We start from the raw sequence: 16729 nt of genomic DNA on the forward strand, positions 1-16729 counted from the left end.
ACAGGTCGCCAGCAGGAAGGCGGCTGCTCCCTTGCCCATGGATAGCAGCACAGTAACGCATCTTGTGCTCTGTTTGTGTGTCTTCCAGGCTGGAGCAAGAAATACAAGCGCTCGAAAGTGAAGAGTCCCAGATATCCGCCAAAGAGCAGATCATCCTCGAGAAACTGAAGGAGACAGAGAAATCCTTCAAGGACTTGCAGAAGGTGAAGGAAAAACAAAAGCAGAGTTTCTCTAATCCAAATGGGGGGGGGCAGTCCCCTAGGAAAGGCTAGGGCAGCCGTTCTCAACCTTCCTAACGCTGCGGCCCTTTAATACAGTTCCTCCTGTTGTCGCGATCCCAACCATAACATTATTTGATTGCTTCTTCATAACTATAATTTTGCTACTGCTATGAGCATAAATAAATATCTGATATGCAGGATATCTGATTGGGATCCTCAAAGAAGTTGTGACCCATGGGTTGAGAATTGCTGGTCTAGATGGTACCAGAGAAGTCTGAGCCATACACTCTGAAATGAGGACAGAAGTGCCAGGAACTGGCACTGTTCCTGCAGTAGAGTAGCCTGTCTTCGTTAGGAGGAGGCATGGGGACAAGTCTATTAAATTAATCCCATTTATATGCTGCTGTCCACACCCCATAGTTCCCCAAGGTCTGAAGTCTTCAAATTATGCATTAGAATGGTAAGACCAGTTCCTGTTAAGCAGATTAGAGGACCTAATGTGGCTTTAATTAGAATTTCCCTTTCAAGTCTTTCCTTTATGAAAGGGCTAGAAGCAACACTGTAGCAAATGGGCAGGAATCCCAATATACAGAGTGTAAATTTATGGGAATCCCCCTATGTAAAAATAATTGGCTCTGTGTGGTATCATCCAGAGAGGCCTTGAAGCTCTGAATTTCTCAGGATCACATTCTCAAAGATTAAAAAAACCAAATAAACAAATAAACACCCCCCAAACTCCAAACCTGTATAAAATGAAATTCAAGATGGGATCCTTCTAATAGTGCATCTTCCTCATGACTCAGAAGAGTTGCTGGATGACTGAAATTATCTCACAGTAAACTGATTGACATTCCATGTAAATTGAGAATATCAAATCCTTCACTGATCCCAGGAGAAAAGTAAGCTTGGGTCTTGCCTGCTGCTGGCCAAGTTCTGGGTCTGTGTTTTGGGGGCTGGGAGTGGGACATGCCACACACGCACGGTGACGCTCTGCCCTGCTTTTGTCTCCACAGAGTTTCTCCACTGCTGATGGAGGTAAGTGCACTCTGCCCTGGCTGTACTCGGATGCTTTCCTCCTGGTCCGCTGAGTGGTTCTCATTCGTACAGACTCACCAGGAGACAGATGTGAAGGGACACTTCCTAAGGGCATCCCAGGCAAGGGGCAGCAACCTAGCTGGCAGCGCCCTAAGAGGTTACAGTTGCCATATTTTCTGCCTCTGCCTCTTGACTTGGTACTTCTGTTAGCACACTGGCTAGCTCTCGGTCCATGGCCTCAAACACTTGCTGTCTGGACTTTTCTTGAAAGGGGTTGGCAAAAGGATGTGCTGGAATCAGAACTAAGTCCCTTGCAGGAACTGGCCCATCGCCCCCAGTAACTAAGTCACATCAGAGGTGATTTGCTGTTTAGGAAAACTTCTGAAGCCTCTGGTGCTTTCTTTGCCCTCCTTCCCTCCGCCCTTCCCCGAACTAGAGAATATCTCTTGCCTCCCAAAGAAACTGGGCTAGGAATAATTGCCTTCCCTGCTGTGACATCTGACCCTGAGCCCTGGAAAGTAGGAGTAGGACTCTAGTCCCCCTAATCCCAGCCAGACAGGAACAGACAGGTCCTTCTCCTGTCCCCTCCTCTGCCTTCCTGGGCTGTGGGGATGAACTTGGGACGACACTTCTGTGCTGCACTGCACCCCCTGACCTCAGCTATGAACTCAAGGTTGTTATTCTCATCTTAGCCCTCACTAACTGGGCTTGAAATACAAGGACACATGAGAGCATCAGCTGCTATGCGATTCTCTTGTGGTTCTCACGCAGTCAGCCTCTAGCTCAGGAAGAGGGCCAGGGGCCAGAGGAGTTGGCATCAGAACATTTCCTGTTGTCATTCAGGAAAAAAAAAGGGGGGGGATAGTTTTAAAAATTATGATGACGTGTAATACATTTCTTCTGGATCGACCACAGACCAGGCATTTGTATGTAGGATAGATAGGTAAAATAAAACAACAGAGAAGGTATCATGATTGTCCCTCCAGCGAGTAAAAGACCTGGATTTGAGCTCCTGTTCTCAGAACCCGTAGCGGGAACGTGGCAGCAGGAACTCTGGGAGAAAAGAACCAAACACATTTCTAGGAGAGAAGGCCGGCTCCTCTAGAAGGTGACTCAGCTGGGGCTCTTCTGTGCTTTGAAAGTGGGGAACAGGTAAAGGGGTGGCCTTGGGAACCAGGGAACACTGCACAGGAAGAAGCAGAGTTTAGAGGACTGTGGAGGTGGAGTCACTGTCAGGCTGGGCTGGGGCTAGCTCCCAGACCCACAGATACTTGCACCTGCAGAAGCCATGTTGTGCTCTCATGCTGTGCCCCTCCCCCTCCTCCTTCCTCTAACCAGGACCTTCCTTGGAATTTTCTCTTACAGTTAGGGAAGGGAAGGCATCTGTATGTCCTGTCCCTGAGGGGGCTGTGGCTGCCATGGATGCCCGTGTGGTCCACTACTCAGTAAGCCAGCATGGAGCCACATTACCAATTGTTACCGCTATCTCTTTCATTTGCACCTCCACTCATTTCCTCCTGCAGCCTTCCCACTGTATTCTTTGGACCCTCCAAGTGTTCACAGAGCTAGGAGGAATCCTGACAAAAGAATTTGGAAGCCTGAAGCTGGGTGAACTCAAGCTTAGGAGAATATGATTTTCGGGGATGCTCAGGAGGGATTACTGTGATCTTACCTGTCCACCCTACTTTGTGATTCCTAACCTCTGTGGCTGTCACTAAGCCTGGATGACTTCTGCATCAGTTGCACTTACTAGCCAAGAAAGAAGTTTGAAGAAAGGCACACAAACTGATAAGACTACAATTGATGTCTAGGTCATTTTATGGTCTGAGATAAAAACTCCAATGTGTCCCATTTGGGAGTCTTTGAGAAGCCTGGCTTTGTTTCATAGATCCTAAATTGATGAGTCATTCTTAGAATCAATCAACTCTTGTTATTAAGGCTTAGTAAGAAATTATTCTAAAACGATACTGAAAGAAAACCTTAGATTCAGGGATATGTTGATTACAGAACTGAGTTCTGGCCTGAACTCGATAACTGTGTAGATGTTGCAGAGTCAACCACAGCATCCTGTACCTGTGAGTGCTGATGAGGAGGAGAGTGAGTGTGAGTGTGAGTGTGTGTGTGTGTGTGACACACACACACAGTGGCCATTCTTTGCGTACCTCTGAATATGACACCACATGAATTAGAAGAAGAGGTAATACTGCTGAGTCTTTGATGGTTTTTGATGACAATGCCCTGGCCATCAGGAATAGTTCATTCCACTCTTGATTAGAATTTCCTGATCAAGCCACAATATGCCCCTCCTCTCTTTAAATAACATTGTTACCTACCTGAGCCTTCAGCTGTTCTTATGGTGTTTTGTCTGAGTACAAATTACATATTATATGTGCTTTAGATTCACTTCTGTTGCTGTGATAAAATAGCTAGACCGCATCCACCCCAGTCAACTTAAAGGAAGAAGGCTTTGTTAACGCATCATCTCAGGTTACAGTCTGTCACAGCGGGGAAGTCAAAGTAACAGGAATGTAAGACACCCACAGTCAAGAGCAGAGCAAAATGAATGCATACCTGCTCACTTGAACTCAGCTACCCTTCTTCATTTACACTGTCCAAGATTCCCTAACTAGGAGATGGTACCACCCACAATGGGCAGTTCTTCCCACCCACATTGATTAACATAAGACGATCTTCTAAGGAGCGAGACTGATTGTTCAGCATTTAAGACTACTCATTGCACCTGGCAGTAGTGATGGTACATGCCTTTAATCCCAGCACTCAGGAGGCAGAGTCAGGCTGAGCTCTGAGTTCAAAGCCAACCTGGTTTATAAAGTGAATTCCAAGACAGCCAAGGCTACACAGAGAAACCCTGTCTCAAAAAAAAAAAAAAGAAAAGAAAAGAAAAAAGAAAAAAAGAAAAAAAACAGAAAGAGATAGAGGGAGAGGAGAGAAAGAAAGAAGCAAAGGAAGGAAGGAAGGAAGGAAGAGGAAAGGAAAGAAAAGGAAAGGAAAGGGGAAAAAAGGAAAGGAAAAGAAAAGAAAATACTTGTTGCTCTTGCAAAGGACCTGGGTTCAAGTCTCAACGACCCACAATGTGCCCTCCAGTTCCAGGAGATCCAATATCCTCTTCTGAATTCTGAGGGCATCAGCCATATATGTGGTACACATAATTCACACAGGCAAAACACTCATAACACCTAAAATAAAATAAATCTAAAAAAGAGACAAGGCAATTCCCCACAGATATGCCTGCTGGCCGAGCAGACCTAGAAGAGCCTCTCACTCAGTCTGTCTCCCCAGCTGATTCTAGATTGCATCGACTTGACTCTTAAGGTAGCCAGCACAGCATGGATCTTCTGCTATTGTTGCTCTCATATAAAGCCTTGGCCAGAACAAGCAAGGGAACATGTGTGTTGTGTTCTGGGCATCACCCACCCTTGCTATCAGATACTGATCTTAGATTCCTGTCCTATCCCAGTCTGTGGTATCCTGAGGCCACACCAAAACCTCTGTGCTGCCATGATTGGGACATCTCAATGCTTGATTACTTATTAAGTTACATTTTAAGGAGAGTTCTCACCAGGGCTCCCCCTCTAGCTATAGCTATGTGTGTTCTTCATAACTATTGCAGTGTTTTAGCTGTGCAAGTATACACTCTGAATTTCTGTCCCATGGGTGATGTCCTCTATCCTCTCTGACAGCAGAGAGAATGCTGAGACATGCCCCCCCCCCCTCGCTGTGATAGGAAGAGGGCAGCTTGATGACTGAGGCCAGCTAAAGGCCATTTGTTGTAACTGTATACTAAGCTTTTATGGTCTCCCTGGATGTGTGACAAATAAGGTTTAGCACTTTTTTTTTAAACATGATTTGGAACTTCTACTTCATGTTGAATGCTTAATAAAATAAAGCTTGTGAAGGACACTGCACAAGCAGTTAAGAGCACTGACTGTTCTTCCAAAGGTCCTGAGTTCAATTCCCAGCAACCACATGGTGGCTCACAACCATCTGCCATGGGATCCGATGCCCTCTTCTGGTGTGTCTGAAGACAGCACAGCTGCAGTGTACCAGTTGAGTCTCCACTGGAGAAAAAACAATCTTCCCTTCTTCTGTGGCTGTCACTTGGAGATGACTTCTGCACTGTTTTCCCCTCTGAGAGCTGTGATTAGACCTGTTGCAGGCCCTCCCTGGGTTTTGAGAGGCCAGGCTGGTCTGCCTTGTACATGCATGCATGCATGTACAGTGGCTATGAGGGCAAAGCTGCTGGCTTGTTTCTGCTGTTACTGCCCCACTTAAAGAAAAAAAAAAAAGACAGAGTTTCTCTATATAGTCCTGACCACCCTAGAACTTGCTATGTAGACCAGGCTGGCCTCAGATTCACCTAGATCTCCATGCTTCTGCCTCTGAAGCTCTAGGCTTAAAGGTGTGTACCACCACCCCCAACCTAAGGTTTGTACTTAATGATGCACTGAGGGAGCTCCTCTGGTCTCCCTCTGATGAGCCACGCCATTGTCTCTTAGCAGAACTCATGCAGGCCCAGTCCTCCAAGAGTTGTGGTCAGCAGGCTTCTAGCTGGTGCACATTAGACATTTCATCATCCATTCCCATCCGACCAGGGGGAGACTACTGGAGTAGGGTAAGATAGAAGCTTAAGCTACTAGCTCTTTCAGAGGCACACTCTCATGTCTATAAGTGGCTTTTGCTTCCAGCGGCTGAAACATTCACCCCAGCAACCCTATATTTCACACAGAATGGACTAGACATACATGTGACCAGTCTCTGAGGTCTTCCTTGGTCTTAATGGCTGGAACCTCTATCTCTCATTTAAATGCAAGAAGCCACACTTGCTGAGGTTTCTGTTTCAGAGATGTCTGGCAGTCTTCAGTGTAACGCAAAAGGTCTCCAAGTCTGGTCTAGTCATCTTCCTTCTTCTCATTCGCTGTAAGAGAGCTACTTTGTCTTTTCATGAATCACTGTAATCAAAAATGTTCCCAGCCGCTGAAGATGGGCTTATCCCACGCTGCTGTTGCTCACCCTTGTGCTTGTTTGGGCTAAGTAGCCTTCCATACCTACTCCACGGTGGGCACAGAGAGATAGCTGCCAGCTGAGTTCATGAGTAATAGAAGTTTAAAGTTTAGAGAAAAATATCCAACATTTATATGGCCACTCAGCCCCTGGTTCAAGTCCAGATCCATCTTTAGGGACTCCTCTCCAGGCGCCTTCACAACCTTCTCCTAGCCAGCTTTCCTCCCTGCAGTAAGAGAATGTTCAAATCTGTCTTTCCTGCCTGGGACCCAAGCTCCAGTGTGTGTGAAGCTGGAGAGAAAGGAAACATGACCTTTACAGTCTAAGGCCCTCCCACCTTGTCCGTGTGTCTTGTCCCTCCTTTTGTTTGGTTTGAGGGATTGTTTGAGACGCTCTTACACTGTAACCCTGGCTGAGCTGAAATTCTGCATACAGTAGGCTGTCCTCAAACTTGTGTCAGTCCTCCTGCCTCTGCTTCCTGAATACTGAGATTACAGGCATGCACTATCTGCCTGGGGTTTCATTATTGCTCTTCTCGTTTTAAGACAGTGTATTACTCTGTAGCCTGGGCTGGCCTGGAACTCAGTATATAACCCAGGCTGGTGTGACCTTACGGCGGTGACACTCTGGCTTAGTCTCCCAAAAGCTGCAGTTACAGGCATGAGAGTCCTTATCTATATCATGTCCTGTTTTTTTTTTTGTCCCATGTGGTTGATATGGAAAAATCCATTGTCTTAGGAAAATTCCAACTTTGCCCTAAGAACATGATGATCCAATATCAGCACATCCTGAATTGTTCAAACTCATATGTGAGCCGGTACATAGCTTGGTTGCCATAGAGTGAAACTGATCCTAGCCCAGTGTCTGTTTATAGGTCTTTCCAGTGTGAAGGCTAAAAGCAGTAAGAGGCAAGAGAAGGATCTCCCTGGACTAAAGCAACACAATAGGGATAACCGCAAGTAGGGAGCTGATAAAATGGCTTAGCTGCTACGAGCACAGGCTCTGCAATCTTCAGATCCCATCCTCAACATAACAAACCAGGCATCCATGTAATCCCAGCCCCAAGGGGTGATAGAGACAGAAAGTTTGCTAGGGTTTGCTAGCTTTCAGGCTAGCCAAGAAAATGCAACCCACTGGGTTCATGGAGAGACCTGCAATCAAAGGGATAAATGGAGGGCAATGTTGGGGGCACTGACAACCTCTTCCAACCTCTGTGGTTGTCAGTGTTCTTAACAGTTGAGCCATCTCTCCAACCTATCACTCTTTCATATATGTGAAGAAATTATACTTTGGAAATATTATCATTTAAAAATCTTCAGAATAGATTGCTTTTCAACTCAGAAATTCCCTTCCACCATGACCTTGCGTTCTGCTTTGCTTTAGATTCGAGATCTTTCCATGGGTGATCTTTGTGTCTATACCACAAATGAGCTGATTTAATTTATTGAACAATATATATCAAATACATACTTGGTGCTATGGCTAGGTCCCAAGGAAGTAATTAAGAACATAGAGCAGTCTCTGTTTCCATTGAGTTTTCTAATCCAATAGGAAAGGAAAGACAGCTAAGAATCATAGGAAATGTATTTAGACTAGAGGACAGAGTGTAGTACAGTAATGCAAATGCAGATATTCTTAACCTAGAAGATGCAGCTTTATCCTGGCCATGGTCTGGAGGAGAAGGAGAAGCGATTAGGATGCATAGGATGAGAAGGATGCGTAGGATGCGTAGAGTGCGAAGGGTACGTAGGCAGTGTAGGATGCACAGAATAAGCAAGATGTGTAGGATGAGAAGGATGTGCAGGGTGCACAGGATGCGTAGGATGGGAAGGGTGTGTGGGACATGTAGGATGCAAAGGATGATGCATAGGTTGCACAGGATGTGCAGGATGCATTGGATACCGTGAGCAGAGCCCATCACACAGGGCTGAGCTTAGGAGCACACAGTAGTAGATGTTCCACTTTTGTGCTTCAAGAGAAGTGATAATGATGGCCGGGAAGGGCAAAAAGGATTAGAGAGAAAACAAATGATAGGACTAACAATTTGGAAGAGAAAGTAAGGGAGAAAGTCAAAGTAAACCCTTGGAGGCATTAACATTTAGCTGTCTGGGAATCATCAGGCAGTGAATTTTAAATAAATAATCTAAACCAAGAGGGTAAACAGCTATACATGTGATATAGCGTTTGTAATTTTCACAGAGCATCTATATGTTTCAATACCTTGTGCCAGAAGAAATCTACAGAGTAATATGCTAGCCATAGTCCCACTTTGAAAACTAGTTCTTTCTACTTATCATCTAGGGGCTGCAAATAAGTCAAACTCTGTTATTGTATAGTAGTAGCACAGTAACTGATTTTTTTTTTTAGAAACTTCACTTCCATAAAACAAAACAAAACAAAGCAAAACAAATACCTTCACTTTATCATAAGAAGTGTTTTGGATTAAAATATAGTGTTCAAACATGATTTCAATTTTAAAAAAACCAGGTTTTGACAATAGGGACATAGTTGGTCTTTAAAGGATGGAGACTCCTTTCGATGGTTTTGGATGGATGAGAGCAGCCCAGAGGGGCAGGGGGCTCAGTAGTAGCCATTGTCACTTTTCCCTAACGGAGGGTGTCAGTGTCTGGGACTTGTCTAGCATAAACAAGGCCCTGGATTCAACAACAGCATTACAGGCAGAACAAAGAGTACCTCAGTGTGGTAAGAAGAGAAGGGGAACACTTTGTTCTATGCACATTTCAGTGTGGTGTCCCACGGTTGGTCACTTGTACGTAATTCAAAATGACTTTAAATGACCCTCCTGGGCGTCTTTATACCATCAGGACTCATTGGCCTGAACTCTGAATCTTTCTGATAACTATTCCCATATGCACGGTCCTGAGGATTGAGCCGTCTGTGCAGTATCACTCCTGCCTCAGCTACTCTGCTACTTTTCAGCCACCCAGGGAAACATTCAGCATTGTTGATCCTCTTGACCAGTGGCTGCCTGTGGGCTATTATGTAGGGCAGGAAAGCTGCTGTCTGGGCAGTGAACCCATTGGGCCTCCCAACAGGAGGCTGTGTCTGTTGTAGTCCGTTTCCTGCTACCAGATGCAGTAAGTTACATTTCCTCTCAGCTGTCTGACCTGCCAATCTGTTCACCTGCAACAGAGCCATCACCCAGGTGGGAAGGGGCCAGCAGAGCGGCTGGTAAGTTCAGGGACCTTTTTGCTTTAACAACAGGACTGTCCATGGGCTTATGCTTCTCTGGGCTTTGTTTGTGAGATGGGTGTCCCTATGTCCTCGCCCAGGGGGGCTCGTTTTTAGCCCAGTTTCAGATGTGGCACAGATAGTTGCCATGCAGGGCAGGCTCAGGCCCCATAGGTAACTGAGGGCTAGCAAGAGAAAGTTGTAAAGAAACCATAGGGCATTGTCCTTCCAGCTTTGGTGGGGGGGACATCTTTTTCCAGTATCTATGATCATTGTATCTATCAATGCTCTTAAGGTGAATCTGCATTGTGTCTCTGGGTTTTTTTGTTTTGTTTTGTTTTGTTTTGTTTTGTTTTTTCCCCTCACTGAAGTTGAGCTTCCTGAAGGGACTGGGTTGAGGGTTAGACTCAAGGCTGGATGGCAAGATTTTTTTTTTCAAAGACTCTGAATCTATTGCAAGAATCTTTTGGGAATCGAGCTCTTCCCATAGTACCCCCAAGTCTTCACTTTTCTGGAGTTCTTAATTCTTGGGGGATATTTGGGGTAAAAGCAAAATTTTAAAGGATGTATTATTGTCTAAGGTCAGCTAGGGTAACTTGTTGAAAGGTCACCTGTCTTCTTACATGTTACTAACAACCTTGGATGGATCCTGGCAATTGGTGGCAAGAAGCTTTTCAGTTCTTTCCCTCAAAGATCATGAAGCATGATCCCAATAAAAGGCCAGTTAGCCTGTAGATATATGAATTCATGTCAAGAGGTAGAAATAGAGGCCGAGTGTGGTGCGGATGCCCTTAATCCCAGCACTATGGAGACAGAAGGATCCTGTGGGTTTGAGGACAGCCTGGTCTACATAGTGAGTTCCATGACAGCCAGGACTATGTAAAGAGATCCTGTCTCAAAGAGAAATTGAGAGAGAGGGTGAGAAAAAGAAGAGAGAAGGAGGAAAGGAGTGCAGAAGAGAGGGAGGGAGAGGTGGAAGGAGGAGTGGATTGGGAGAGCATTGATAGCCCAGCAATGTAAAGTGTAAAGTTCAATGGTAATGCACCCGTGCAATTGAAGCCTCAGGTAAGCATATACCTGCTCTTACAACCTGGCACCCTTCCAGTTTGAGGAGACCACAAATACATGATGACCCAGATAGAAAATGTGTCTTCAGAAGCATATTGTGATCAGAACCTTTTAGAAAGTAAATTTGCATGCACACTAAGAACGTGTTGGCATTTAAGAGCAGCTATAGGCTATCGAGTGTCATGTGGCCAGCCCTTTTGCCAGGCTGTCTCTGGAATGGGGTGTTCAGGTTTACAGTGACTGCAGGGCGTGCAGCATACTCACTGGCAGCGTGTGTCACTATAATTCTCCCAGGTACACCCCCCTCTTCGCCCCTTGCTCCGGAAATGTCCTCTCGGAAATTTGTACAACCTCAGGCCATTTGAATGTCTCTACTGAGTATTGTTACCCACAGTATGATGGTTTAGAGTCTGGAAGGTTTGGAATTCTGTCTAAATAAGATGTGTTTGGAATTCTGAGGCCTGTTCCAGCCCCTACTGAAATAGAATCCCAGCACTCTCAAGCCACAATCATATCCCTTCCTGAGCAGAGTGTAACCTCCGCCCAATCAGTCCTTTCCCTCACCTGCTGGTTCTGTTAAAACACTTCCCCTGATATAACTATCATTTTTCTACCTCATCTTCCACCTTGTGGTCCTTATTCTGTCCCTCAAACCACGTCAGGACACCACACAGTCTCTTGGTTGTTTTGACAAAACTCCCCTCACCCTCTCCTTTCCCCGCCCCCTGACACACCTCACTCTGTCTCCAGTCTTTTCAATGTACGATGTTCACAGCCCTTCAGGATACTCTGGGATAGACCAAGATTCTCTCTTGAAACAAAATACCACAGCAGTGGCATCAGTCACCCTTGCTGTTCAGCCTGCCTATTCAAAGTGAAGCCTCAACACTATTCCTTTGGGTGACCCTACTCAGCATCTCTGTCAGTTCCATGACAGGCAATGTGTATGAATGCCCTCAACTAAACATGTGCTCTTCTCCTCTCCATTGCCTCCGTGCATTTCACATGGACGAGCCCTCAGAATGCCTTTGTTTAGGTGGGTGCACGTGTGTGTGCAGATGTGTATAGAGGCCAGAAATTGAAGTCATGTGCCTTTTTCAATCATTTTCTGTCTTATTCTTTGACACAGGTTTCTCCCAAACCTGGTAGTAATTGACTCAGCTGGAGGGGCTGACCAGCAAACACCAGAGATCCTTCTGCCTTTGCACTAGGATTAGAGGCACACACTTCCAAACCCAACTTTTTAGTTAATGCTGGGGATCCGAACTAAGGTCCCCATGCCTGCAAAGCTACTACATAACCCCCTGAGCCATCTCCCCAAGTCCCACTTAACACATATATATCATACTCTCAAAAGAGAAAAATGAGGAGCTATGTAGCCTTATTCCCTTTGCCCATCTGACATGACCGCTAACATTTCCTCTTGGCAAGTCATCGCTCCTGCGTGTTGGGGGTTTTCCAGAGTCACAGCAGGAAAGAGGGAATGGAATGCGGACGTGATTTGACAACCAGGGCTCTAGTGTTCTTTCCCATTTCCAGCTAAGAAGCACTTGTGTTTACATATTGTGTTTCTGTATCAGATTTGAATCAAGGGTTTAACTATTGAAAGCAGAGAACTCTTCTCTATTGTTAGGGTCTTTATAGGTCAGGATTACGGTACCTCACGATCTCACTTTTCTTCCTTGGTTCATTTCCACCTCAACTATGAAAAAGCAGGCATTAATTTTTATTGTTTTACTGATAGATATATTACAGGCTGCAACCAAAGTCAGGGCAATGAGGTTACATACACCATGAGAGATCTCTTGGTTCTTGGCCATCTTAAATCAGCACCAATGGGCATGACTTGTCATCAAGGTCTGATGACCGTGTCAACACCCAGAGCTCATGTCTCTAGCTTGTCCACAGAGGCATAACATCTTTGTAATCTTGATGTACTTTATATCCAACATCCAACATTAGCTATTCTTTCTATTTTAAGTTAAAGTCTAGGGACTTTAACTTAAACAAAAATGAGATCCCACTGTATAGTTTCAGTGTGATAGCTCTGTTCAGCACGTGGTGGCATCTGCTCTTTGACAGCTGTCTAGAGTTAATGTATCCCAAGTGTCGCACTCCTATGGGATCTAGTGTTTCTCCTTTTTAAAAGCAGAATGTTGAGTGCCAGCCTCCAGCACCTTCGATGAAGCTTAGGATTCTTGAGGTAACATGATCAGGGAAGGGAGCCGAGGCTCTGTGTTCAAAGCCCAGAGCAGCCGTAGCTCAGGGCTCAGGATAAGTTTCCTGGCTTGACTCACTGGGACTTTGTGTCTCCTCTAGAATGTGCTTCACTTAACTTTTTGGCCTGGCTTGCTTTTCTTAACCAAAAAGGAGAGAAGCCAGAGATAAGAAACTAGTGTTATCTCCGTTACCCACCAATAGCACTCACTTGTTAGCTTTATTCAATAATTCAATCATTCATTTATGGGTGTTTAGGTTATTTTAGTTGATACAGAATAATTGTATTTACATGATACACAATGATAGTTTAAGACAGGAAATATGTAATAAATCAAGAATAGCAGTATTTTCATCCTCATATAAACATTGACCATTTTTTCATGTTGGGAACCTATGATAAATCATTGTAAACTGTCATTTACTTTATGTGTCTGCTAGTAACTATTTATATGTAACTATTAAGTTATAAAATCCCACTATACTGTAAGGTCGCTTGGGAAAACAATTGAGTCAAAAAACATTTTTTATTCCTGTTTTTTAAGTAAAAGATTAACCTTTGAGATGAGAGGGAAAATCTGCTCCAAATTAACTCTCTTGTTTTTATTGTTAATAGTGTAATGGCCAATCTTACATGACCAACCTCAAGAGAAGATGTGTTACATGTGTGTATCCATAACCATATGTGGGTGTATTTGCTCACCTTTGAATAACTTGTCTCTGAGAAGTTTCAATGCCAGCTACTGGGGTCCTTCAGGCAGGACCTCAATATCTTTCCTTGTGAGTGACTATAATGATGTGCCCAACACTGCTTTCCTGTGCACGACACACATCACTGTCTTGGAAACCACCCGGGGTTGCACTAACATTGTGTAAAGGAATGATGAAGCCCAAAGATAGGTATGCCCAGGACACACATTCAGACCCACTGTCTTTCTGCCTCTTCAGATGCCTCCCATAAAACTGACAAATGATGGCAAGGCATGTGATTCTGCTATGTGCACATGGCCCTCTCCCCTCTTCTGTGACCTCTATGAGGCCCCTCTGTGAGTTGGGAGTTCAAGCCTGAGTCAAGGGATTGCGCCATGATGGAATTTTCCATCCCTCTGGGTCACAGCTGTGTTTGTGTGCTTGGGCTGATTCTGAAGCAGGATCCTGCTCCTTGCTCTTCCTCGTAGGTGCGTCAGGTGCCCTTGCTCTCTCTGCTATAGGCAGCTCACCCCTTCACAGTTGCTTTCTGTTTGCCAGAGGTAAAGAGAGGCTGGCAAATGAGTCAGAACAGAACTAAGCATTATGTGCTGCTCAGACCCATGTCTCTGGGCTCCCCAAAGTCCTAGGCCATCACAAAAGTTTCTGTCATTTGGGTGTGGGGGACAAAAGGGAAGACTCCAAATGAAAGCATCAAAAATAGCCACTCATTTGTATTCCTTTAAAGAATCAAGTCACATTGGCTCGTATTAATAGACGCACTACCCAGCTGTCTTGTTGAGTTAGTAGAAGACATAAAACTGTTTTATGTGCTCCACTCCTACTGAGGGCAATGTACAAAGTTTGGAAATCAACAGTTGAATACATCATTCACTGAAAGTGAACTTCCAGACTCTAAGCAACCTCTGAGTGAACGTTCATTAAACTGTCTTGAATCTCCTGTTCCCACCCAGCTCTTCTTCAGATCCTTCTCCTCGTGTGCACGGGGCTCTCGGCCACTCCTTGGGGTGCTCATGGCCAAGAAAGTACTTTCCTCACTGTCCCCCCACTTGAGTCTCACCTGCATAGACTGCTGAAACCTCTCATGTGGGAGGGCTTAAGGAACGTCAGGCCAACTGGAAGTCCTTCTTGTGGCTACAGACAAAGGCATGCTAGAAGGGAGAGGTGTCGGATATAAATTTCCTGGCACGCAGTGCTTTAAAATTGTCTACGTTGAAAACAAAATGCTGTCAGGCTTGGTGGCACAAGTCTGTAACCCCAAAGATGGGGAGGCTGAAGCAAAAAGATAGAGAGTTTAAGACTAGCCTTGGCAACTGAATGAGACCATGTCTCAAAATAAAAGTAAAAAGATGTCAAGGGGCCAAGAGTGTGGTGGTACCCACTTGTCATCCCAGCACTTGGGAGGTAACAGACAGGAGGTTCAGGAGTTCAAAGTCATTCTGGACTACATAGTGAGTTTGAGGCCAGCCTAGACTCTATGAGACTGTGTCTCAAAAAATAAAGAGAAGTGCAGATGTTGCCAAATAGTAGAATGTCTGTCTGGAGTGCAAAAGGAGGTAGTTCAATCCTGAGTGCCCTAGGACAGTTGTTCCTTAGCAAACAACCCAACTAAACCTTACAAACAAAACTCCCTCAGAGTTGCTCAGTGTGATGATACGCACCTGTAATCCCATGGAGCTGAGGAGATGGATGGGCAGGTTTGAGGCAAAGTGGTCTACAGAGCAAGACCTTGTCTCAAAGAAAGGAAGAAAGAAAGAAAGAAAGAAAGAAAGAAAGAAAGAAAGAAAGGAAGGAAGGAAGGAAGGAAGAAAGAAAGAAAGAAAGAAAGAAAGAAAGAAAGAAAGAAAGAAAGAAAGAAAGAAGGAAATTGTTTGGGCTGGAGCTATAGCCCAGTGACCGGGCACCTGCTGAGCATACCTAAGGCCTTGGGCTCAAACCTAATGCCTTCAAAAAGCGGGGAAACAAAACTGAAGTGAAGCTGAAGTGATGCTATCTTCCTGGTTCTTCTCAACCCTCATTCAGTTTGGGGTGTTACTGCTTAGGAACCAAAGCAAAAATGTGGATCTCACTCATTTAAATCACTGAGGTAAACACTCGTAACCTCCTGTGTAGCTTCTGAAAGTTTAACTAACATTTCCTTGTTACACACAGGTAGGACTAAAGCATTGCTTTTGATTAAGTCAGAGATGCTCAATGGATCCTCCTAGGTACGCTTTATCAAAGAAGAGCAAATGCAGACAGAAATTGGGACCACATCCCCAATGAACCACAATTAATTGATTAACTTTAATTAATTAATCCTTGATTAATTGATTAATCGGAATCAATCAATATTAATTAAAATTTGTGCTTCCTTTTAAAGCCTTACTTTTTACCTAGAAGAAAAAAAAAGTCCGTATGGATATAGGACTTTGTGACATATTTAAGTTATAATGTACTTAAAAAATTCTATGTTCAATTCTAAAACATTGAACTGATCATATACAATATGTAATTATAAATATGCATATACACCCCTAATGACATTGTGTTCATGTGTGGTTCTGTCCCAGTGTCATGTCACATATTTAATAACATTTTAAATGACACACAAAAATAAGAAGAAATTCAGAAATCAATGTGGTGGTCCATGCCTGCAATCCCAGTATTCTGGAGGGTGAGGCTTGAAAAGCAAATCTGAGGCTAGCTTGAGCATCACCTGGATTTTTTAAAACAGAGTTTGAGGTTTGACTTCCTACCTGTTGAGTAATTTACACAGTGATACTTCTCCAATTCCATCATCTGCTTCCCTTTCACCCTGCTGTCCCAGCTCCATTCTCCACCTCTCTAGCTAGATGCCACCCATCCCTTCCCTTCTTCCCCACTTTTTCATTCTCCACCTCTCTAGCTAGACGCCACCCAGCTTTTCCCTTCTTCCCCTTTTTTCCTACATCACCTTTCCGGAAAAGAACTACTCAACATCCTTTCTTTTTTCTGGCCACCCTCTAGTTCCAGGAGCAGGCAAAGCTGGAAGGAGGTTGGGTGCAGAGTGCTGGGGAAGGAGAAATGATGGACCAACTAGGAGGATGCTCTGGGAGAGAGGGGCATCTCTGAACATCCCCATGTTAATTATTTGTATCCTGTCATGCCAGCATAGAAATATTTTGTTCTGTGCTTTGTACCGATGGCAGGTTAATAGATTGTTTTAGTTACATGTCACTGGAAGTTTGGGAGATAATTCAACATTTTACCTACCATCATTAATCATTATGTTAATAGTGATAAGA

At 44.5% G+C, this 16729-nt stretch overlaps 1 protein-coding gene across 8 annotated transcripts in view; it reads left to right on the forward strand.

The window, feature by feature from the left end:
- Palm2akap2 (PALM2 and AKAP2 fusion) overlaps positions 1-16729 on the forward strand; it is a 469586-nt gene that overhangs the window by 262831 nt on the left and 190026 nt on the right. For all 8 annotated transcript variants that reach the window (XM_031377474.1, XM_031377472.1, XM_031377476.1 and 5 more), the window contains 2 exons: positions 89-203; positions 1235-1256. In XM_031377474.1, the coding sequence (XP_031233334.1) occupies positions 89-203; positions 1235-1256 (137 nt within the window). The remainder of the gene's footprint in view (positions 1-88; positions 204-1234; positions 1257-16729) is intronic.

The sequence above is a fragment of the Mastomys coucha genome, unplaced genomic scaffold (assembly GCF_008632895.1).
Source record: "Mastomys coucha isolate ucsf_1 unplaced genomic scaffold, UCSF_Mcou_1 pScaffold18, whole genome shotgun sequence".
Taxonomy (NCBI): Eukaryota; Metazoa; Chordata; class Mammalia; order Rodentia; family Muridae; genus Mastomys; species Mastomys coucha.